This window comes from Sinohyriopsis cumingii, chromosome 3 (assembly GCF_028554795.1).
Source record: "Sinohyriopsis cumingii isolate HCF-2022 chromosome 3, ASM2855479v2, whole genome shotgun sequence".
NCBI classification, from domain to species: Eukaryota; Metazoa; Mollusca; class Bivalvia; order Unionida; family Unionidae; genus Sinohyriopsis; species Sinohyriopsis cumingii.
The window spans coordinates 110,477,778-110,497,161 of NC_142963.1; the positions used below are offsets into that span (position 1 = coordinate 110,477,778).

Sequence of the window (19,384 nt, forward strand, 5' to 3'; positions counted from 1 at the left end):
AATTTTGTCAATTCATGGAAAGGCCTTATTCCAAACACTAAGCCAGGCATCACACATTTTCTTACACTTGGCTACTGTTCCATCAGAACTATCAGTTCTAGCAAAAACTTTAACTTCAACACTCTTCTGAATCTCATTACAATCTTTTTCAATTTGTAGTTTAACCCCCAAACAAAGTTAAACAAAGGAAAAGTACCCCATCTATTTGAATGAATTCACCTACAATAGGAAATGAACACAATATTGAAAGCTAAAGGTTCTTCAATTGATATACTGTATTCTTATAATGACCACATGTACGTCTCTGGGTCTTTCTGCCTCCGAATTCTGTCATTGTAAATATCAGTACATTTTCCCACCACTCAGCAGCTAGTCAAAGTCTTTGAACTTCCTGCCCAACTAATATATCATGTTCTTTTGATGTACAAGGACATCTCTGGGTCTTTCTGCTTTGAAAAAATTGCATTCAAATACGCGTTATTAAGCATTTCCGAGACCTCTGGTTTCACTATAAAAATTTCCATTTCCAAGGATGGAGGTCCCAATAATTTAGTGTTGGAATCATCCATTAAGTATTTAGCAAGGTCTGTGGATAAAATTCATCGCAAAGGCATAGTGGTGGTGGATAAAATTCATTGCAAAGGCATAGTGGTGGTGGCAAAGATTACTACTAACGATAATGCATATCCTAGTGAGCACAACCAAGTAATAAGCAAAGACTTAAATTTCATTACTTTTACATATATGGATGTAATGGGAATAAGTGAAGAAAAACTTTAATATTTTTTCTCTTATAAATACCAAAATCAAACTTGGCAACTATGTTTGCATATTGTGACACTAGACTGGTTTTCATAATATTCACATAAAAAGATATTTGTATTCTGCAAACAAAGAGGTAACGAGTCTACTTGACTAATCCAACTGCATGAGCACTTGGAATGACTGCAAATGTTTAGGGCAAGCATCCAAATGATCCATTAGAGCAATTTATCACATTTGACTAAGAATTCAGGTAAGAACTTGATACATTTAACCTCCAACCTGTTCGGTTATGACTTGATTACATTTTTTTTCTTCTACTGATCAAGTGTCAGCTGAAAATTCATTTTTCTGTGGCTTTCTGATCAATATTTGCACAGCTAAAGAGCTCTTTCTGGTCAGGATTAGTGTCACCAGTGGTAACTCCATAGATGCCAACCCCCGAATATATAAATACTGACTGCTTGTGTCAAAAATACTAATTTTCAGGAACAAATATGGATTTTTAAAATTTTAATGCAAATGTAACTATGTACAACATATACAACCATCAGTAAAGTAGGACAGTGCTTTACATAATATTTAATGTCAAAGATACATGCCCATTCAGAAGGTGCAAGAGTGCAACACACTCGGACACGGGCTGTTTATAGCAGCCTTTTCCACACCTTTTTTTCCCCCCAATCATTATTGATCTGAATGTATCAACTTTCATTGATGATCTCAATTCTGTGTGATTTTCTTACTGAACTGTTTTCATTCTAGCATACAAATAATCCTTTGCAATTTTACTGTCTGGAAAACATGTGCAAAATAAATCACCAGCAACACTAGTAACTGAAACAAGATGGTTAATTTCCAAAAGAAATTTAATAAACTGAATTTCGATCGAATTACATCAAGGTTCTCTCTGGTATTTATATACGTCTTAAGTTCAGGCTGAGTTGTGTATGATGAAGCAGAAGCTGATGTTTATTAGCTTTTTCATGCTCTTTATTTCAGGGGCGCCTCCATGCCCAATAGCGAAATCACCTTACACAATTTGCAAAACATAGTTTTCTCTTTTACTAGATGGTTTCACAAATCTAAACAAGAAGGCACAATTGTAATTCTAGTTATGTTTTCTTGTCTTTCCTGGAGAAAATTCTGAATATTCTGCTTTCCTATTCAACATGATTAGAGGTTACAGTGACAGCGTTACTGTTTGCAAAATCCAATATGGCTGATAAAGACAGCCATTGTAGCCTTTATTTCGAATGAACCAATCATATTGTAGAACTGTATTCCTATATACATGCAAGACATTTCTATCAGAATGGAACCGAGTGCCTGTTCTAAGCTGAAAATTGCAAGGAAATATTTTATATAATTTTTTTTAATAAAAAAATGTACACCCGTATTCAGGTTCAAAATCCAGGACAAATATGGAAAAAACGGGACACTTGGCAGCTATGTAACTCAGCTTTCTCAGAGAAGGATTAAAGATCCTCCTTGCCATCTCACCTTTCCAAATTATTATGACTTCTTCAAAGATAAGTCCTTAACACATTAACCCCTGGTGACAAGTTTACGTGGCAGGAGGTAGTAGCCTACTGCTGAGCTCTGTAGTGTCAAGGTCACGTATGATACACTAAAGTGGGTGGTATTATAGAAAGGTAGACAGACGTAGCTATACAATGATACCAAATAATCTGGAATTTCTAGTTACACTACAAAATGCAGAGGGAAAAACCTCATTTTTGGACCCAGTTTTTTTCTACCCAAAATTCACCCGTGGTCGGAATCTGATTTTGTGTCCAGATTTTAGACTTTTTGGTCACAGATCTAAGGCAGACTGGTATGAACTGCAAACAGACAGGTGAACCTTTGCAAAAAGTAGAATAAGATGGGCATCTGGAATAAAGAACGGTCTTGATACAAAAATAATGGGTCCGTTAAACACCAAAACAAATTAAAAAATTATCCAACTTTTACCATTCTGCTCATGCGTGAGCCAAATAGCCAATGAAAAACAATGATTCTAACACAACTAGGCAGTATGTTATTGGAAGATCACCTGGAAGTTTGGTTTAGGATGTTTTCAGAAATAGCTTTCACAATGTGTTTCCTACTTGAATTTCATACAAAAACGACAAAAACGTCCAGGGGTTAGTGTGTTAAAGTCTGGGCCTTCAATCAATTTTGACAGTACAAAGGCTCTGAAGACTTTTTTTTTAAATATACAGTCCATAGCAAATTTTGGGCTCTAATCCTTTCAGTCTTCTATGTTTATAGGAGAACTAATCCTAGTGCTGCTAATTTCAACAGATCTAGAATCCAGTCTGAGTGGTAATTATGCAGGAGATTCCAAAGTACATTACAGCTGTCTCTTGATTATGCTACATTTACCACTAGGTTTCTCATCTTCAAACACACTACCTTGTTTTTTTTCAGCTTCAACAAGTGGTTCAGATTTGACCTCTTCATGTGTTACATCAACCCTAAAGTTGTTCAATAGTACATCTAGCTCGTCATCCAACCTCATACCCAAAGTTCCAAAAACTGATATAACAGACACCTGATCATGTGGAAATCTGGACAGAACATTATCAATCAGAGCATGAAAAACTGCTCTTTGATATTTGCAAAATGTTTCTCTTACTTTAGCAAAGCTATATTTGATATACCCTTGTGAACACATCTGTTTAAATTCTTTAGCCAGATCACTCATCAGATGAAACATACGAGTATTATGACCTTTTCCCATTTTACCAGATTTTACCTTCTCCAAGTTGCTAAAGCACCTATTGAGGAATGTTATCAGCAACAGCAAAACCTAGGTCTTTCTTTTGAAAGACTACACTTAATCTAGTTACAACTGCAACAAAAGAAGTTATAACAAGATTTTCAAGATGGCTGCCATGGTGGTCTGACTGCATTTTACATCAGCGTAGGACCAACAAGACATTGCAAGAAGTCTTCTGATGAAAACCCAATAACAATTTGACCATTCATTAAGGAAGAGTAGCGACAAGGCTTACAAATGAAAATTGTGCTGATCTCATATCTGGCCAACCATAGCAGTCATCTTTAAATTCTTGTAATTACAACTCTAACGATGCTAAAATTGGTCCTAATGAAAATGGTGCCAATCTGAAATCTTACATGGCTATCATGACAGCCATCTTGAAAATCATGCTACTGCTAGTTCTCCCAAGACGAAAACCATATCAACACTGGGTTCTCACCTGATGACTTCTTATGGTCTGTGGATGGTTATAAATGAAAAGGGACATTCAATATAGGTAGTGTGGCAGCCATAATGGATGTCAAAGTGGCGCCATTTTTCATTTACGAGCAACTAGACCTCGAGACAAATGTGTAGTTTCAGGAGTATTAAGAACAAATGTGTACTGATGGGTGTACAGGCCATCATATAAGTCACCTTGTCTTTATCCAGAAGAGCCAGAATCAGATCTATTTACATCAATGTGCAAAATTCATACTAAATTTTTTTAAATTTGCGCTGTAACAATGGTTCTATCAAATGGCAATTATCAAAATCTTTGTGCCGACCATCAAAAAGTATGTCCAGGACTGAACTCTGAATTTGATAATGTGTTAAGTTAGCTCTTTTTATCATTACAAAGTGACAATGTTTCAAACAAAAATTTCTTGTTAAAGAAAAGCTGAGATAGCACTGACCATGTCATCCATGTCATCCTCTTTGCTGTAACGAGCATAGTCCTTGCGGAGTGTCCTCATCAGGATCATGCTAACGAGCCCAACCAGGAAAATCACCATCATGAAGGAGTTGAAGATACTGAACCAGTGGATCTACATAAGAAAAACAACAGCTGTGAATGTTGTCAACCAACCAGGGTCCCCCACCCCACTTTTTGAAACTAACATTTCCATGCATTTTCCTGGAGAAAATTCATTGTCAAGGTTGACTCATAAACATTACAAAACGGAATTAACAAACATTTTGGTTTAGAAAACACATTTTTAAAATCAAGAAACTATTCCTAATTTGAGACTCTAGTCGATCAACTGATTTATACATATGACCACATATTAAACAAAAGAATGTATCATTAGAAACAAATACAACATTGAAAATGGATATAAATTGCACTGACTCTTTTTAATTTAAAGGATAAAAATGTTAACTTTACTCTGCTTAACTGTGTATGTTCTTTGAAGATGGGTTGTTAGAAAAGGGTTATTTTAAATAGTGACCTGCCCTTGTCAAAGTCTCCCAGAAACTGGAATTCTGCATTGAAAATTAGCCGAATAGTCGAAAGATTTCTATGTATGTAGCAAGGTCTTGTAGTAAAATTCGCATCAAAAAGATAAGTTGGGATTGTTGAAGGTTATATCTGATGATAATGCTTAATGCTGTGTGTGAACTACCAAATAATATGCAAAGATTTATCAATACATTGTGAATATTTTTACAATGGGGAACTGGAGAAAAAAGTTTCTCATTTTTCTCTTAATATTTACAAATATCACACAAAAAGACAAGATGTTGCTATAATGTGATGCTAGACTGGTTTTCTGATCTTCCACTATAGAAGAGATTATGGAGAGGACAAAAGGCTAACCAGTCTACTTGACTTATCCAATCACTTGAGCACTTGGTCTGACTATACAACTTTGTTAAGGGCAAGTATCCAAGTGATTCATATAGCAATTGTATCTCCAGTGATTGAAGAGTTCTGAAACCTTCAACACTTATGGTAAGAGCATGATAAATCTAACTCTAATTCAATTCAATTACACATCAATTATGTATTTTTTCTGTCATCAAGAAGCACTGAAAATTTACCCACCCCCCAACTTTCATTAATATTTGCTGATTTTAAGGGCTTTCCCAACAAACATATTCTTTCTCACAACCATCTCCAAATTACCCAGTAGATTCGAACCCTGGCGAATACACTCATCACATCCATAGACAATAACTACCCTATCGGACAAGAACTTTATAAGAAAAAAATACATGATTCTTGATCAAAGCAGATATTTAGGAAACATTACAATCAAAACCAATCTTTGCGCTCATGCCTGTTCTCTCTGCTTAAGAGTCTTAACATCCTTTGTTAAGTAGTTTCTTAAGAGATTCTCTTGGAATCTACTGAGTGAGATTCTTGGGGGGGGGGGGGGTGAATCAAACAAGCCATAAACCTACCTGTACTGATCTATCCATAAAATGATGAAATATGGATCCCAATGAATCCAATCTGAAACAGCAGAACTGGTTATGTCTCATATGAAGCCTTCCTTGGGGAACTAGAACTGCTGTTTTCAAGGTCCCCATGTGAGGTTCTGGTGAGCAGACATTGAATGCTTGAACACTTTCTTTGGTAAGAAACAGTATTTGTGTGATCTTGTTGGGAGAAAGTTCACAATTATTTAAGTGAAATTCTGAGAAGGAATCAGTTATTACTTCTCCTGATTCGGGATTAACCCTATACAAGTCACTGTTTCTAACAGTGACAGGTCTTGTAATAAGACACATTTGAGAACACTGTATCAAAGTCAACAAAATACTGATCATGAATACCCCCAATGATCAAGTGAGCTGCTTTTATTCCCATTGCCTTAGTAAAGGCTCTGGGCAAGCAAAATAGACCATCGGGGTGACCCGAAAATGAAAGACCTTACTCAGACAGAAAGCTGCAGGAATTTCCATTGGGACAGAAGGATAGGCATGTCTATGGACAGTAATTGTTTGTCATTCCTTAAATCTCCATGATAAAGTGCACTTCCTGAAAATTCATTTTTAAAGGGGAAAGAAATGATAAGGAGGTGAAAAGCGACCTTGACTGGCACCTGTTGGAATGTTTGGAATTTCCTTTGGGACAGAAAGACAGACTTTTATAGTTATGCAATTCGGAAGTCTATGAAGACTAAATTGTTTGGCATTCCTTAAATCTCCAAAGAGATCTTCCTGAATAAAGATTTTTAAGGGGGGGGGGAGAGAATGATAAGGTGGTGAAAAGTGGCCTAGTCAGGGAACTTGGCATGAAAGGAAGCAAGTCCCTAAGACTGACCACCTCCCTCATTAACAAGTCCATAATCATGTAACTAGCCATTCAAACAAAGGGCAAAAGGGTGGAAGTGGGCACTGACTAACCCCTCTGCCATTTAGCCTTGTGTAAATTCTATGCTATAATCTTTACCATAAGCAAGTGGGGAAGCAGCAGAAATCAGATTTTCTCTGAATCATAAGCAGGAGAGAATCCAACTTTTTGAACCTGCCTAACCTGAATGGTGGGACGAAGATGGGAACACCAGATTACAAATGTGATAGCCATTCATGACTTCCAGGAACTCATCAAATCCACCAGAAATGACAGTTCATTGTCCCATCTCTACTGATGGGGCAATACAAGATTATTTGCTTACTTCTCTCTCTCAGAAGATGGGAATAGGCAAACCAATTTTGATGTAAATGAGTGGCAGCTCCCCATCTTCTTTAGTAATAAAGCTGAAGAGGGGATTGAGAGGGCCTATCACCTGTCCAGACTGCCAACAACTGCAGCCATGGAGAAACTCACCTAAGGTAGCAATGTGGGGAAAAGGAGACATTCTAGACTTACCTCCTAGTGGTGAGAATCCCAAGCCATGCAAGGATTAAAGAGAAACATTGGGAAAGGAATGCTGTCAATCAGGTAGGTTGCTATTTGGTCCCCATTGGAAAACAAGAATGTCCAGTGAGTTGTAGAATAAGTACAGTAACTGGTTATCAGCTCAGTTAACACTACTGAATGACCAATGATCACAGCCAAGTACTCACTATTTGTTTTCCTGCTCAGTGCCTTTTGCTAGTTGGCTGTTGTTTAGACATGGTGCTCAGTGCTATGTGACATAACCTGGTGACTGATATCCATTACCTGTTGACAGTAAACAGTACCCCAATCCTATGCCCAGCACGTGGTGATACCAGTCAATGACCTGTCAGGCAATACAGATCATATTCTGGAGTCACCGTCATAAAATATGAATTTCTGGCAATCTAGATACCATTAATAAGTTGGGTACAGGAAGACCATGAATTCCTTATGCCAGAAAGGCAGATCATGCTTGGGGTGCTGAGGACTTACTGCTGGAAATGACACTTTCTGGGATCAGTGTGCTGGCTACATCCCTGAACAGGGAAGTCCCAGTGATCCTTCCCTGAGAGAGGTGAGCTAGTGACTATCTTGAACTGAAGAGCCACTTAATCTCTCCCAGTATTGGTGTGCTGGGCATCCTTACACGAGGAAATGCCACTAATCACTACCAGGATTTACAGGCTTGTGACCTTTTCCAACCAGAACATGCCACCAAAGCCTTAAAGGAGCTTACAGATTTCTGACCAAAAGTGCTTCAGATCCAAGATAAACTGGTTGGTGACTTCCACATACCAGGAGTGCCACTAATCCCTCCTGGGACTGGTGCTGGAAAATTCCTTACACCAAAGTGACACTGATAAATCCTGGGATCAGCATGCCAGCAACTTTCTTATACCAAGAAATGCAACTGAACCATCCCTGGAATAAGAAGGTCCATCAAAGAAAAAGAGGTGACAGCTCCCTTACTCCTGCACCCTATTAGATCAATGACCTCTGACCACAATGCAGTAGAAGGACATTTACCCATGCACATACACTTAGTACAAGCCAAGCTGGTGAGATGCGTGTCCCAAGAATCCTTTTAAAGGTCACATTTGCTATAAACTTGCTTGAAGAAAATCATATAAAGGAACAAATCAAGAAAATTATCGACGATAATACCTACCCTAAAACTGGTACCAACAAATGGGATTAAATTAAGGAAACACTGCTAAACAAGCATGTTCACATAAATCAATAAAATGACAAATGTAGATGCCTTTAAATGTAAATTTTTTTTCAGACTTCTAAAGAAAAAGTTAAATGCAACACAAATATGGAAATCAGACCTGCCAACCCTAACAAGATCATCTCAGTAAGGCAGCTTATTTGTTTCTGCAAGTTTTCAGCAAGGTGCAACAAAATATCATGTACTGCTATTGTCAAATTGGAAAACATGTATTTAAAGTTTGTTGTTTCAAATTGATGCATCGACAGTAAGCATTATGTTCATCTGAGTTTGTAAAGTACAAGTACACCTTATTAGCCTCTAGTATAGTTGCACAAACTTCAGTTTTAAACCCTATGCAGCTCAATGACTTGTTGCTATCTCTCGACTGGAGTAATTCTTGAAATTGTTTCTTCAGTTCACATGATGGCAATCATATCTCCCGCCATGTGCCATACTCAAATCAACATGTGATGTCAAATAAACCTAGTTGTGTCCCTTCCTGACTTTAATGAGAACAATCTGAATATTCCTTTTTTATTCTTCTGTACTGATTATTAAAACTTTTTTCAGAGGCTTATTTTTCCTATTGGCTTTAACATGCATCAGTAGCTGAATGCCATTTTTTAAAAAAATTCTATACTTAACAATTTGATCATGTAGACACTTTGCCTGGAAAAAATGTGGAGCTTAAAGCATCTGAGGTACAACTATAAAGCTAGTCTGGTTCTCTAATTCCACTAAAGCTAATGTGAAACCTGGATCCAAATCAAACACAAACGAGAGAATTATCTGGATTTACCGCAACAATCCTATTTCCAAAGTTTTTCCTTTTATTCCCAAGTCCATATTTTAAGGGTAATTTTCGTAAGACTCGCGGCAAAATTGTAAGGGTTGGCAGGTCTGGGATACGACTTGGTAAAATTATGGCAAAAGACAATTAGCAAAAATCTTGAATGCCCCAAGATATGTGTTGTACTGCACTGTACTAAGTTCCAGGAAAAGAAGGAAAACATTCAGGAAGGGAACTATGCCTACCACTGTTCTAAGTCTAAGGCAACAACTACTAACTGACGATAAGAATTCACCTTGAACATGGAACTAGTGCCAGGAAAAGTGAAAGTAATAATAATAGTTAACATATTACTGCCATTACAACAAGTTTTCCACCTGGTACTTAACAGAACCACACAATCACTATGGGATGCCAATCAAGATAAAATTTTCACAGCACATATCCTATGAAAAATTTATATATTTCATCAAAAATGACAAAGATGATGTATACAAAAAGTCAAAATTAGCCTTTTCTTTTGGTAACTATGGATGCCACACTGCTAAGGAAGCCTACTCGAAGATCATTTTTATTGATCATTAAGCATGGCCTGAGGAACATTCCTAACAAGCATAATTTAAATTGGTCAAGTGGAATAAGAAAAGCTCAAAACAGTAATTGGAGAGACAACATGATCAAACAATAATAGTACGTAATAATATGAATTCAACTTTATTCATGGATACAGATTTCACCAATGTTCTTACTCTACAAACCAAAATTTAAAGACTCGATGCTTTTGTCCCTAACCCATTTTATAAGGGATGTGACTTCTGCCTTCTCTAGATGATGCCCTGCTCTGTCTTGGTGCACCCCACCTCTCCTAAAAGGCTGTTCTCTCTTTTAAGTCATCTGAGGTTTAACATAAGGCACATGGTAATGTTCAACATATACATTCTGGGCATCAAATTGGCATCATTAACCTATACATTTTCAACTGAAGTGCAAAATATTACCTTAAATGTCACAATGCAGTGTGTACAAATGCCCCAACAGGCAACAGCAACCTGCCCTGACCAGTGGTCTGGGAATAAAATTGGTATTCCATGTTTCGGGACAAAAGGACATCCATGTTCACTATAAGACACATATACAAATTTCAAGCATCATTAAAAATGTATTTTTTTTCTCTAACAACCACATATACTGAAAACCAAGAAAACAAATGATTCTAATGTAGTTAACTTGATCTTTTCAATTTGGATCAACAGACAAATAGATAACCTTTCAGAGGAAAGAATAATTGTCATGTTATTATTCACAAATTCACAAAGAAGGCATACTTACCCTGTGTTGGAAAAAATTGGGATCCAGGTATTTGTCAAATCGTTTGGTGAATGGAATGCTGGATTCATGGAATTTAACCTGAAAAATAATTAATGCATATTACAAATTGCTAACTAAAATAATTATTGCACATTACAAGTTGCTAACTACTAGTTTCTAAAGTTTTCAACAAAATTTATGGAAAACTTGTAATTTATGAAAAAGAATCAAATATTAGCTTGTGTAATAAGGTTATTCATACAAGGTATTATTTTAATTCTGTTAAGTGTTAGACTAGTTCAGAGGTCTCAAACATGAATCCCACGGAGTACTTCATGTGGCCTGCAACAACACCCAGAATTTGTAAAATAATAAATAATGCAACTTTTTGTCATCAGTGATGCAGTTCTCTGGGCAATGAACTAGACCACATCTGGTGGTGGTCAGAGTTTGAGACCCCTGGACTAGTTTATCATCTATGCTCAGAAGTCTCATTAGGATTTTAAAACTAAATTTTGGTAAAGTAAGGGTCCCAGCAGCAAAAGTTGTAGTCCCATCTCAGAAGATGTGAACTTTGCGGATTAGAACAACTATTGGCTACCACCGAGTTTAATTTCCACATTCTTTATAACACTGACATATAGCTCTTGTTTGTCCACCAGTGTGACTTAATTCTGTCAGTTTTGTCAATCCAAGGAAAGGTCTTGCTCCAAACACTAAGCCAGGCATCATACACTTCCTTACACATATCAGTTCTAGCAACTTAAAGCACTCTTCAGAATTTCATTACAATCTTCATCAGTTTGCTTTTCAACTCCAAAATCCAAATTTGCAAATGACATTTTATCCAAGTCTCAATATGTCATGATTTCAAGGTCACATGTACTACTTGTTCAGCTACACTCAGAAGTTAACACAATAATGAAAGCTAAAGTGGTTATTTGATGTACTCTTATAAATAACCACATGTAGATCTCTTGGTCTTTCTGCCACTTAATTGGATCACTGTAAATATCAGAACATTTGACCATCCAGCAGCCAGTCAAAGTCTTTGATCTTGCAGCTCAGCTACTGCATTGTTCTTCTGATGTACTCTTATAAACGACTTCATGTACATCTATGGATCTTTCTGCCTGTGAATTCAATCATTGTAATTATCAACACATTTTCCCAAACAGCAGCCAGTCAGTCTTTGGACCTGTTGCCCTGCTATTGCAACAGTGTTTATAATTCACAGGTGTGTGTGTGTGTTTAAGGCCAGAAGTTTCTTGATTCTTGGTAATTCAATTTTAAAGCATTTCAGGAGAAATGCATACTTGAAGGTTTTTTTCAATTAAAAGCTAGAAGTATTAAAAAAAGAACATTTTAAAAATAATGTTAGAGTAATTAAATGCCAAAAAATAATGCACAATACACATGATAGCTTATACATAACAAATGTTTTAGACACTTTACCATGGTAATACTAACAACTATCAAACTCACATCAAACTTGCTTTGAACTATTTAACAAGTTCTTTTATGGCAAAGTTTTTTTCTCCAAATATTTGGCAATTTTTTTTATATAAATTTGGACATTGTTTTTATAAGAAATAAGATTTTATTGGAACTAAGTCAATTTCAGTCCTCAGGGAATGATGAGTGTTGTTCCTCCTTCTCAGAAGGGTGAGACTCAATCTCCACCTGTTTTTTACCTACTATCAGCAGGGGGCTACCATTAACATTAGAATTCACCAGAGAGATTTAAATCACCTTTGTCCGAGACCCCACTCACCCAGACAAAGAGAATCCATAAAACTCAGAAGAAGATACCTCCCCTTGCAAGTCATGGGACTTTCTACTAGATCCCAAGTCTCAATCTGACCAAAGGCTGCAAAAATGACTGCCTTCTGTCCTTTCATGAGTGCAGGATAAACAGGTGGAGTGTGTATCTCATGGGGCTTTTTAGACAATATTCCAACTGTCAAAAGTGGACACGTGTATCAGAATGTGATGAGTTTAATTTTTATCTAGTCCACCAATTACTTACTTGAGTGTGGGCTTAATCTCCTGGAACTGGAGACTAGCACCAGGAGAAGATACATCAATGTAATAATAGCTGGTAATATATTACAGCTATTAAGATGTGTGGATCTAATTCAATATCAAACTCATGCGAGATAGAGATTTTGAGCATGTATTTCAAGTACTGAGTGGTAACATGCTCAACCAATCAGATACAAGACTGCCTCATAAATGTGCTCTTTACTGAACTCATCCAAGAACTTCATATAAACCCATATTTTAACTTGGATCATACTGCAGGGCCTTCAGATTCAAAGTTGGAGGGTCATTTGCCAAAGTAGATAGGGGGTTTGGAGGATTTCCCCCAACAGGAATACAGGTTATTTTTTTAAGTAGCCAGATATAAAGTAAAAGTTGCCAGGCAGATCACGTGGCTCCCAGCTGATAAGGAAAGCCCTGATACTTGATCAGAAATATGGCATCCAGAATGGCAATAAGCTCAGCCAATCCAATTCAAGAACACCTCAACTGTGTGCATCTCACCCATATGCAAATATGAGATATTGATATAAACCTACATACCAAGTTTGATCTTTGATCAAACTTAAATCAAAAACATGGCCTCCAGAGTGGTAACAAGCAAGTATTGCCAGTTGGATGCTGGATGGACAACTGACAAGGGTCATGCCATAAACACTTGGTCTAGTGACCATGTGAGCTAAAAAAGTGGGCATTTTAGTTTGCAAATAATATGCTGTTATTCAGTAATTATGTTAAATATGGCATAGCCAATCCTGTGTACCACTAAAACCATCTTACTACAAGAGACCCAAGTGGTTCTGATATTGCTTGCTTAGGTAGTTCACAATTAACAGCTTATGAATGCAAATTTCACACATATACTGCAAGTGTAGAGGGGTCAGATATGCACAAAGTACATGGTTGCTACATTGTCTAATGCAGTTGGGGTGATTTATCTATTGTTCACAAGAATATTTCTCTACAAAAAAAGGATGACCAACATTTTCGCATATATCTCTACCATCTCTGGAGACTTGGCTGTAATTCATTACTTATAAACTGTTCTTAGCCCCAAACCTAAATTTATATACTTACTTGGCATTGCAAAGAGTTAATTTGTGCAGTTGGTGTCTGATGGCATAACAGTATCATTTGTACAAAACTGACCTATCAGGATATTTTTAGCTGGAAGCAATGAATAATGCTGAAACACCTCAAGACATAAAAGGGTCAAGATTTCATACCCATAAATAGTAACGTCCCCTGAACTTGTACAAATTTTGGACAATGGAGATTCAAATGCTTCAGTAATAACTGCTACAACCCAACTCCTACATCCATACCACCACTAACTGCAATAAACTTTTCATCTGCCTTACTACAGTTGCAGTCTATTTTTATGGACCCAATCACTCTGAAGTTACTAAGCAAGATGTGTTCTTCCATATTATTTCCTTTTCTTTTACTTAAATCTGTGCTGTTTGAAGCATTGAACTGAACAGGAATTTAAATTTGTATAAGGTGATATTTTGCACTTGCCTCATAGGAAAAAGCCAGTTCAATTTTTGGCTGTAATTTTACTTTCGCGTCACTGGTCAAGTTGACATCTACGAGCTGCTTTCCATTGTAACCAATGTCAAACTTCTTGTGTGTCCAAATGAAGTATCCCTCACCTTCATCTGCAATCTCTCCAACAATCCCTGAAATGAAATATCTGTATTTGTATTCCAGATTCCAAACGTCATATAGCTCTAATTTGTCAAATCTTATCAAAATTATATTTTTTTTCTCTCACTCTTTTATCTTGTTTAGAATATGCAGAGGACTTGAAGTGTAAAATGCAAGGTATGTTCTCGCTTCATAAGAATTCTCATTGCAACTGAAAGTTTGAGGGGGAGGACCTTTCAATATCTTTCAGTGAAGGACCACTGAAAAACTGTTGGTATCACTTCATTTCAAATTATTTCATCAGTGGTACAGTCTAAAGCAGACTGACTTGGGCAAGCAGAATTTATTTTCTGCTGCATTAACTAAACACAAAGTTGCTGATCAGCAAGAAATCAAGTTTAATTTTCCTGAAAGTAATCAGAAAGATTTTATGGATTTGGTTCATTTTTTGCTTTGAATTTCAGAATGTGATGTGAACTAGTATAAAATACAAGCTCTATTTTTTCCCCAAGTAAACATGTTATATGCTTTTGGGTGTCAAGTGAATATAAGAGACTGTTAAATGTTTGACACAAAAAAATTGCAGTTTTTATATCTGTTTCTACAAAAGCTGGTTAGATAAAATAAAATCATACAAACTTTATTTAACTGTCTTCATTTGGTCCAAAAAAACATAGAAAAATATGAAAAGCAAGCATTAGATTAGTGTTCCAGCTAGATCTGAAAACAGAAACGGCCTAAGGATGGTTAAACAAAATCTTAGGGCATCATCCATGTTTCCAATGATGAATGCGTTACACAGGCTCAAGAGGTAGCATCAGACCTCATGGCTTGAATCCTCAAAAATGAAAAAATCCTGAATAATCCACCAAGAACTGTAGATATGATATGTCAGAAGATCCCTTTGAAGGGAGGAAAAGACATTTCCTACCCCTTATTTTCCTTTTAGAAGAGGCCAAACAGAACCTTAATGCCCTAACAGGGCATGAAAGCCAATACTGTTCATCACCAGCACAGATATGACAGAGACTGGGTGGAGCTACCAAAGGTAGATGGATTTTGGCTAAGAAACCTGGCTGGCAATGGAGAGATACAGACACACAATTGCCAGTGAACCTTAGACAACCTTGTTCAAGACAAAGGCAGACCTGCCAACCCTGACGAGTCCGTTTCAGTAAGGCAGCTGATTTTCTTCCATAAGATTTATCAGTTTTCAGTAAAGTGTAAAAAATATCAATAACTGCTATTTTAAAGCTGGAAAAGGTAATTAAAAGTTTGATGCAACGACGATAACATATTAAACTGAAAAGTTTGTAAAGTATGCGTAGACCTTATTTACCACTAATACAGTTGCACAAACTTTAGTTCCAAACTCTATGCAACTCAAAGGCTTGTTGCTATATCTCAACTTGACATAATTCTTGGAAATTCTTTTTTTCCATTTCATATGACGATGGCAATCATATCTCCCGCCACAAGATGTACTCAAATTGGAACATGATGTCCAATAAACATAATTGTGTTCTTTCCATCTTTTATTTACAAGAACCAGAATATTCCTTTTTATGCTTCTGTGTTGATTATTAACACTTTCTAGAGGTTTATTTTCCATTTCGTCTTAAACATTCATCACCTTCGGGACGCCATTTAAAAAAATTCTATAATCAACAGTTTGATCATGCAGACGCTTTGCATGAACAAATAGCAGGGATCGTCCTGGGCTTCGCCAATGTCGCAAATTGCGATTTTTTTTTCCTTATTGGCGACAAAAATATCCCATCTGGCGATTTTTTTGGCGACATACTTTTTGGTTATTTAATTTGTACATACAATCATGGATTTGGACTGAATAAATTTAAAAGCCAGAACGAAAGGAAGCCATAAACTTGACTAAGCAATGCATTGGAATCAATCTGTTACACAAACGATCCTTTGTTCTTATTGACAACCCTATCTTTACAGTGCATTGTTACATCATAATCTGCTTATGCTGACATCTGGGCTGAGTACTGTATGCTGCGATACAGTCAATCATGCTACTGCACTATACCTACAACTGACCAACTTCTGAAGACGCGAATAGAACAGATACAATTAATTGTATGGCTAATCCTTCTGTTTTTTTTTTTTATACATATACCAATACAATAATTTTGCTGAACCTTCATAGAAAACTGATAACCTTTGAAGTACCGACTACTGTGTATAAATACAAAGCAAATGGAAAAAAATCTCAATCACAATTACATCTGTCGCCAGTACAGCATTTTACTCATTGATCTTTTCCTTTTGCCATCAGTCCCGTGTTACGGCTGCAGAGACTTAAACTCCGCAACAAGAAATAGCAAAAAAAAAAAAAACAGTTTTGCATAATTAATAATAATTATTTATTTCTCAAAATACAGGAGTGAAAGAATCCCTAAATTGGGTGTGAATTTACGCTTATATATACGGTCCAATATTGCCAGGTGTTGACTCGTGGAAGTTTCATTCGTGGGAATGGAGATCCTATTTTTCTTGTCGAGAAAATTTATACAGCATTCAGTGATCATTTTTGGGATTTTGGAAGCAATTCGCTACAAGCTTTGTGAAGCTAGCCATAAGGGGGGGGGCTGCTGAGAGACTACTGGTGTCACCTGTCAGCACTGAGGACTGTGAACGTGGATTCAGTAAGATGAACCTCATAAAAACTGACATCAGAAATAAGCTCTGCATCTCATCTCTTGAGAATTTAATGAGAATCAGCATGTACAGATGTGAAAAATTAGACTTTGAAACTGCATTCAACAAGTGGGCAGCCCTAAAATCGCGACGGATCTTCATGTAACACTTTGTAACATTTTGTTAATGCTTGTTGTAATTAAAGTATTAACTAATCCATCTTTTGTAATTTTCATTGCCTGTTACATTAATAGACTAAATTAACACTTGGAAAAATGTACACTATTGGCGACACTTTTTGAAAATTGGCGACAAAATATTGAGGTTGGCGATTATTTTGGCGACAGCTTTTTAAAAGCCAGGACCATCCCTGAAATAGGTGCAGTTTAAAGCGTCTGGGGTGCTGCTGTAAAGTTAGTCTGGTTCCCTACCTAACTTCGCTAATTCTAATATGAAACCTGGATCCAAATAAAACACAGATGAATCCATTATCCAAATTTTTCGGCCACGATCATTTTTGCTTTGCTTCTATGCCTTAAATCCGTATTTTAAGGGTAATTTTTGTAAGACTTACGGCAAGATCTTAAAGAGTTGGCAGGTCTGCAAAGGGCACGAAATCACTCCTTTATCTCATGGGCACTGGGTTTGGAAAAGGGGTTGCTCCTCCATTGCAGGGGGGCATGCATGCACCACTCTTGTGCAATATTAAAGTATAAGAGGTAGAAAAGAAAGTCATGACCATTTCTTTTCTTTTTTTGAGGCAAACAGAACCCAGTGAAAACTCTAAGCTGACACGACTTTCTATTCAGGAGGAATAGCAATAACAAAATTTTAAAAATGGGGTTGCTGTGGTAGCCATAAAGGATGTCGGATCAGCACGATTTTCATTTAGGAGTAACTTGACATCATGAGAAATCTTTTAGTGAAAAGCCCATTGTTGATATAACTATACATTCAGTTGGAGCGGTAATAACAAGACTTTTATGATGGCTACTGTGGTGGCTCTGTTAGATGTGCAAGCAGTACAATTTTCATTTTGGGAAACAACAAATCACGAGAAATCTATTTAAAACCCCACATGCTAATGATTTTCCGTTCAGGAGGATAACAATATCTTTTAGATGGCTGCCACAGTGTTCCTACTTGGTATCAGACTGTCACCATTTTCAATTAGGACCAACAAAACACAAGAAGTCCCTTAATGAAACCCGAATGCTTTAGTGACCATCCACACTGAAGGAGTAGTGATAAAGAGTTACAATATGGCCACTATGTCTGCCATACCGGATCTCCAAGTGGAACCATTTTCTCTGCTGACCAACTAAACAAAATAACCCAAATAGATGCTCCCAGGATTTTATCATTAGGGGAATCCCAATCACAAAAATCGTGGAGGTGGGGTTGGGTTATAAAAAAATAAGGAGATAGGAGAAAACAGCCAAAGTTCAATATTCACATAACAATAACACTTTAATATGCATTTCACTTTTTTCCTGATCCACTATGTAAGACCCCTACTGAAATCAAAATCTTAGAAAACGCTGCCCCATGTTGTATAAGCATAAATATGTACATCATTTCTCAGCTTAATCTGTTTCTTATCTGTGTACGAATATAGTTATGCATTGAGAAACCCCTTTCACAGTTAACTGGAATTATCTTCTGGATAAGTCTTCTCTGAAAATAGATGTTGCATTAAGATAAGCTCTGCCAAAGTTTAACTTTCTTGAATTAACAATCTATGACTACTATGCCAGATTTACTGTTTCATAATGATTTATTAGGATTTTAAGTCATGTTTACAACTGTTCTTTATGGTTATATACAATTTTCCACAGCTCACGTGTATTGTCTTTTGGATAATTCTGCTCTGAAAATAGATGTTGCATTAAGATAAGCTCTGCCAAAGTTTACCTTTCTTGAATTAACAATCTACTGACTACTATGCCATATTTACAGTTTCAAAATGATAAATTAGGATTTTAAGTTCATTACTGCCAGCCTACTTGTTCAAACAGGTATTTTGATCAAATAAATATTTTTACCTTTTAATTTTATTTTTATATTCTTATTTATTACATTTATCGTAACCTTTATGCAAGGGCAGAATGGTTTTGTACCATATGATCCCACATGGCTAAACTGTGACAAGAAAAGAAATTAAAAGTACACTCTACTTTTAAATTATTTGTATTTAAATTTGTCTTCTCTGTCTGCTGTTTTTTTTCATTTAATTTCAAAATACCACTGAAATGTGGGGTTGTCCAGAATGCCTTCTGCTTTTGTCCATCCAGCATTTACATCGGATTTGTATTTAATGCCAGGTTTTGGATCAAAATCACTCATTTAATATCT

The 19,384-nt window shown here is 36.5% G+C and overlaps 1 protein-coding gene across 1 annotated transcript in view; it reads right to left on the bottom strand.

Annotated features, from left to right (window-relative positions):
* The window catches only part of LOC149803568 (transmembrane 9 superfamily member 3-like), a 72,508-nt gene that overhangs the window by 40,007 nt on the left and 13,117 nt on the right, over window positions 1-19,384 (bottom strand). The window contains exons 4-6 of the mRNA XM_089953305.1: window positions 14,240-14,400; window positions 10,697-10,774; window positions 4,447-4,578 (exon numbers count right to left, since the gene is read on the bottom strand). Coding sequence (XP_089809431.1) covers window positions 4,447-4,578; window positions 10,697-10,774; window positions 14,240-14,400 — 371 coding nt within the window. The remainder of the gene's footprint in view (window positions 1-4,446; window positions 4,579-10,696; window positions 10,775-14,239; window positions 14,401-19,384) is intronic.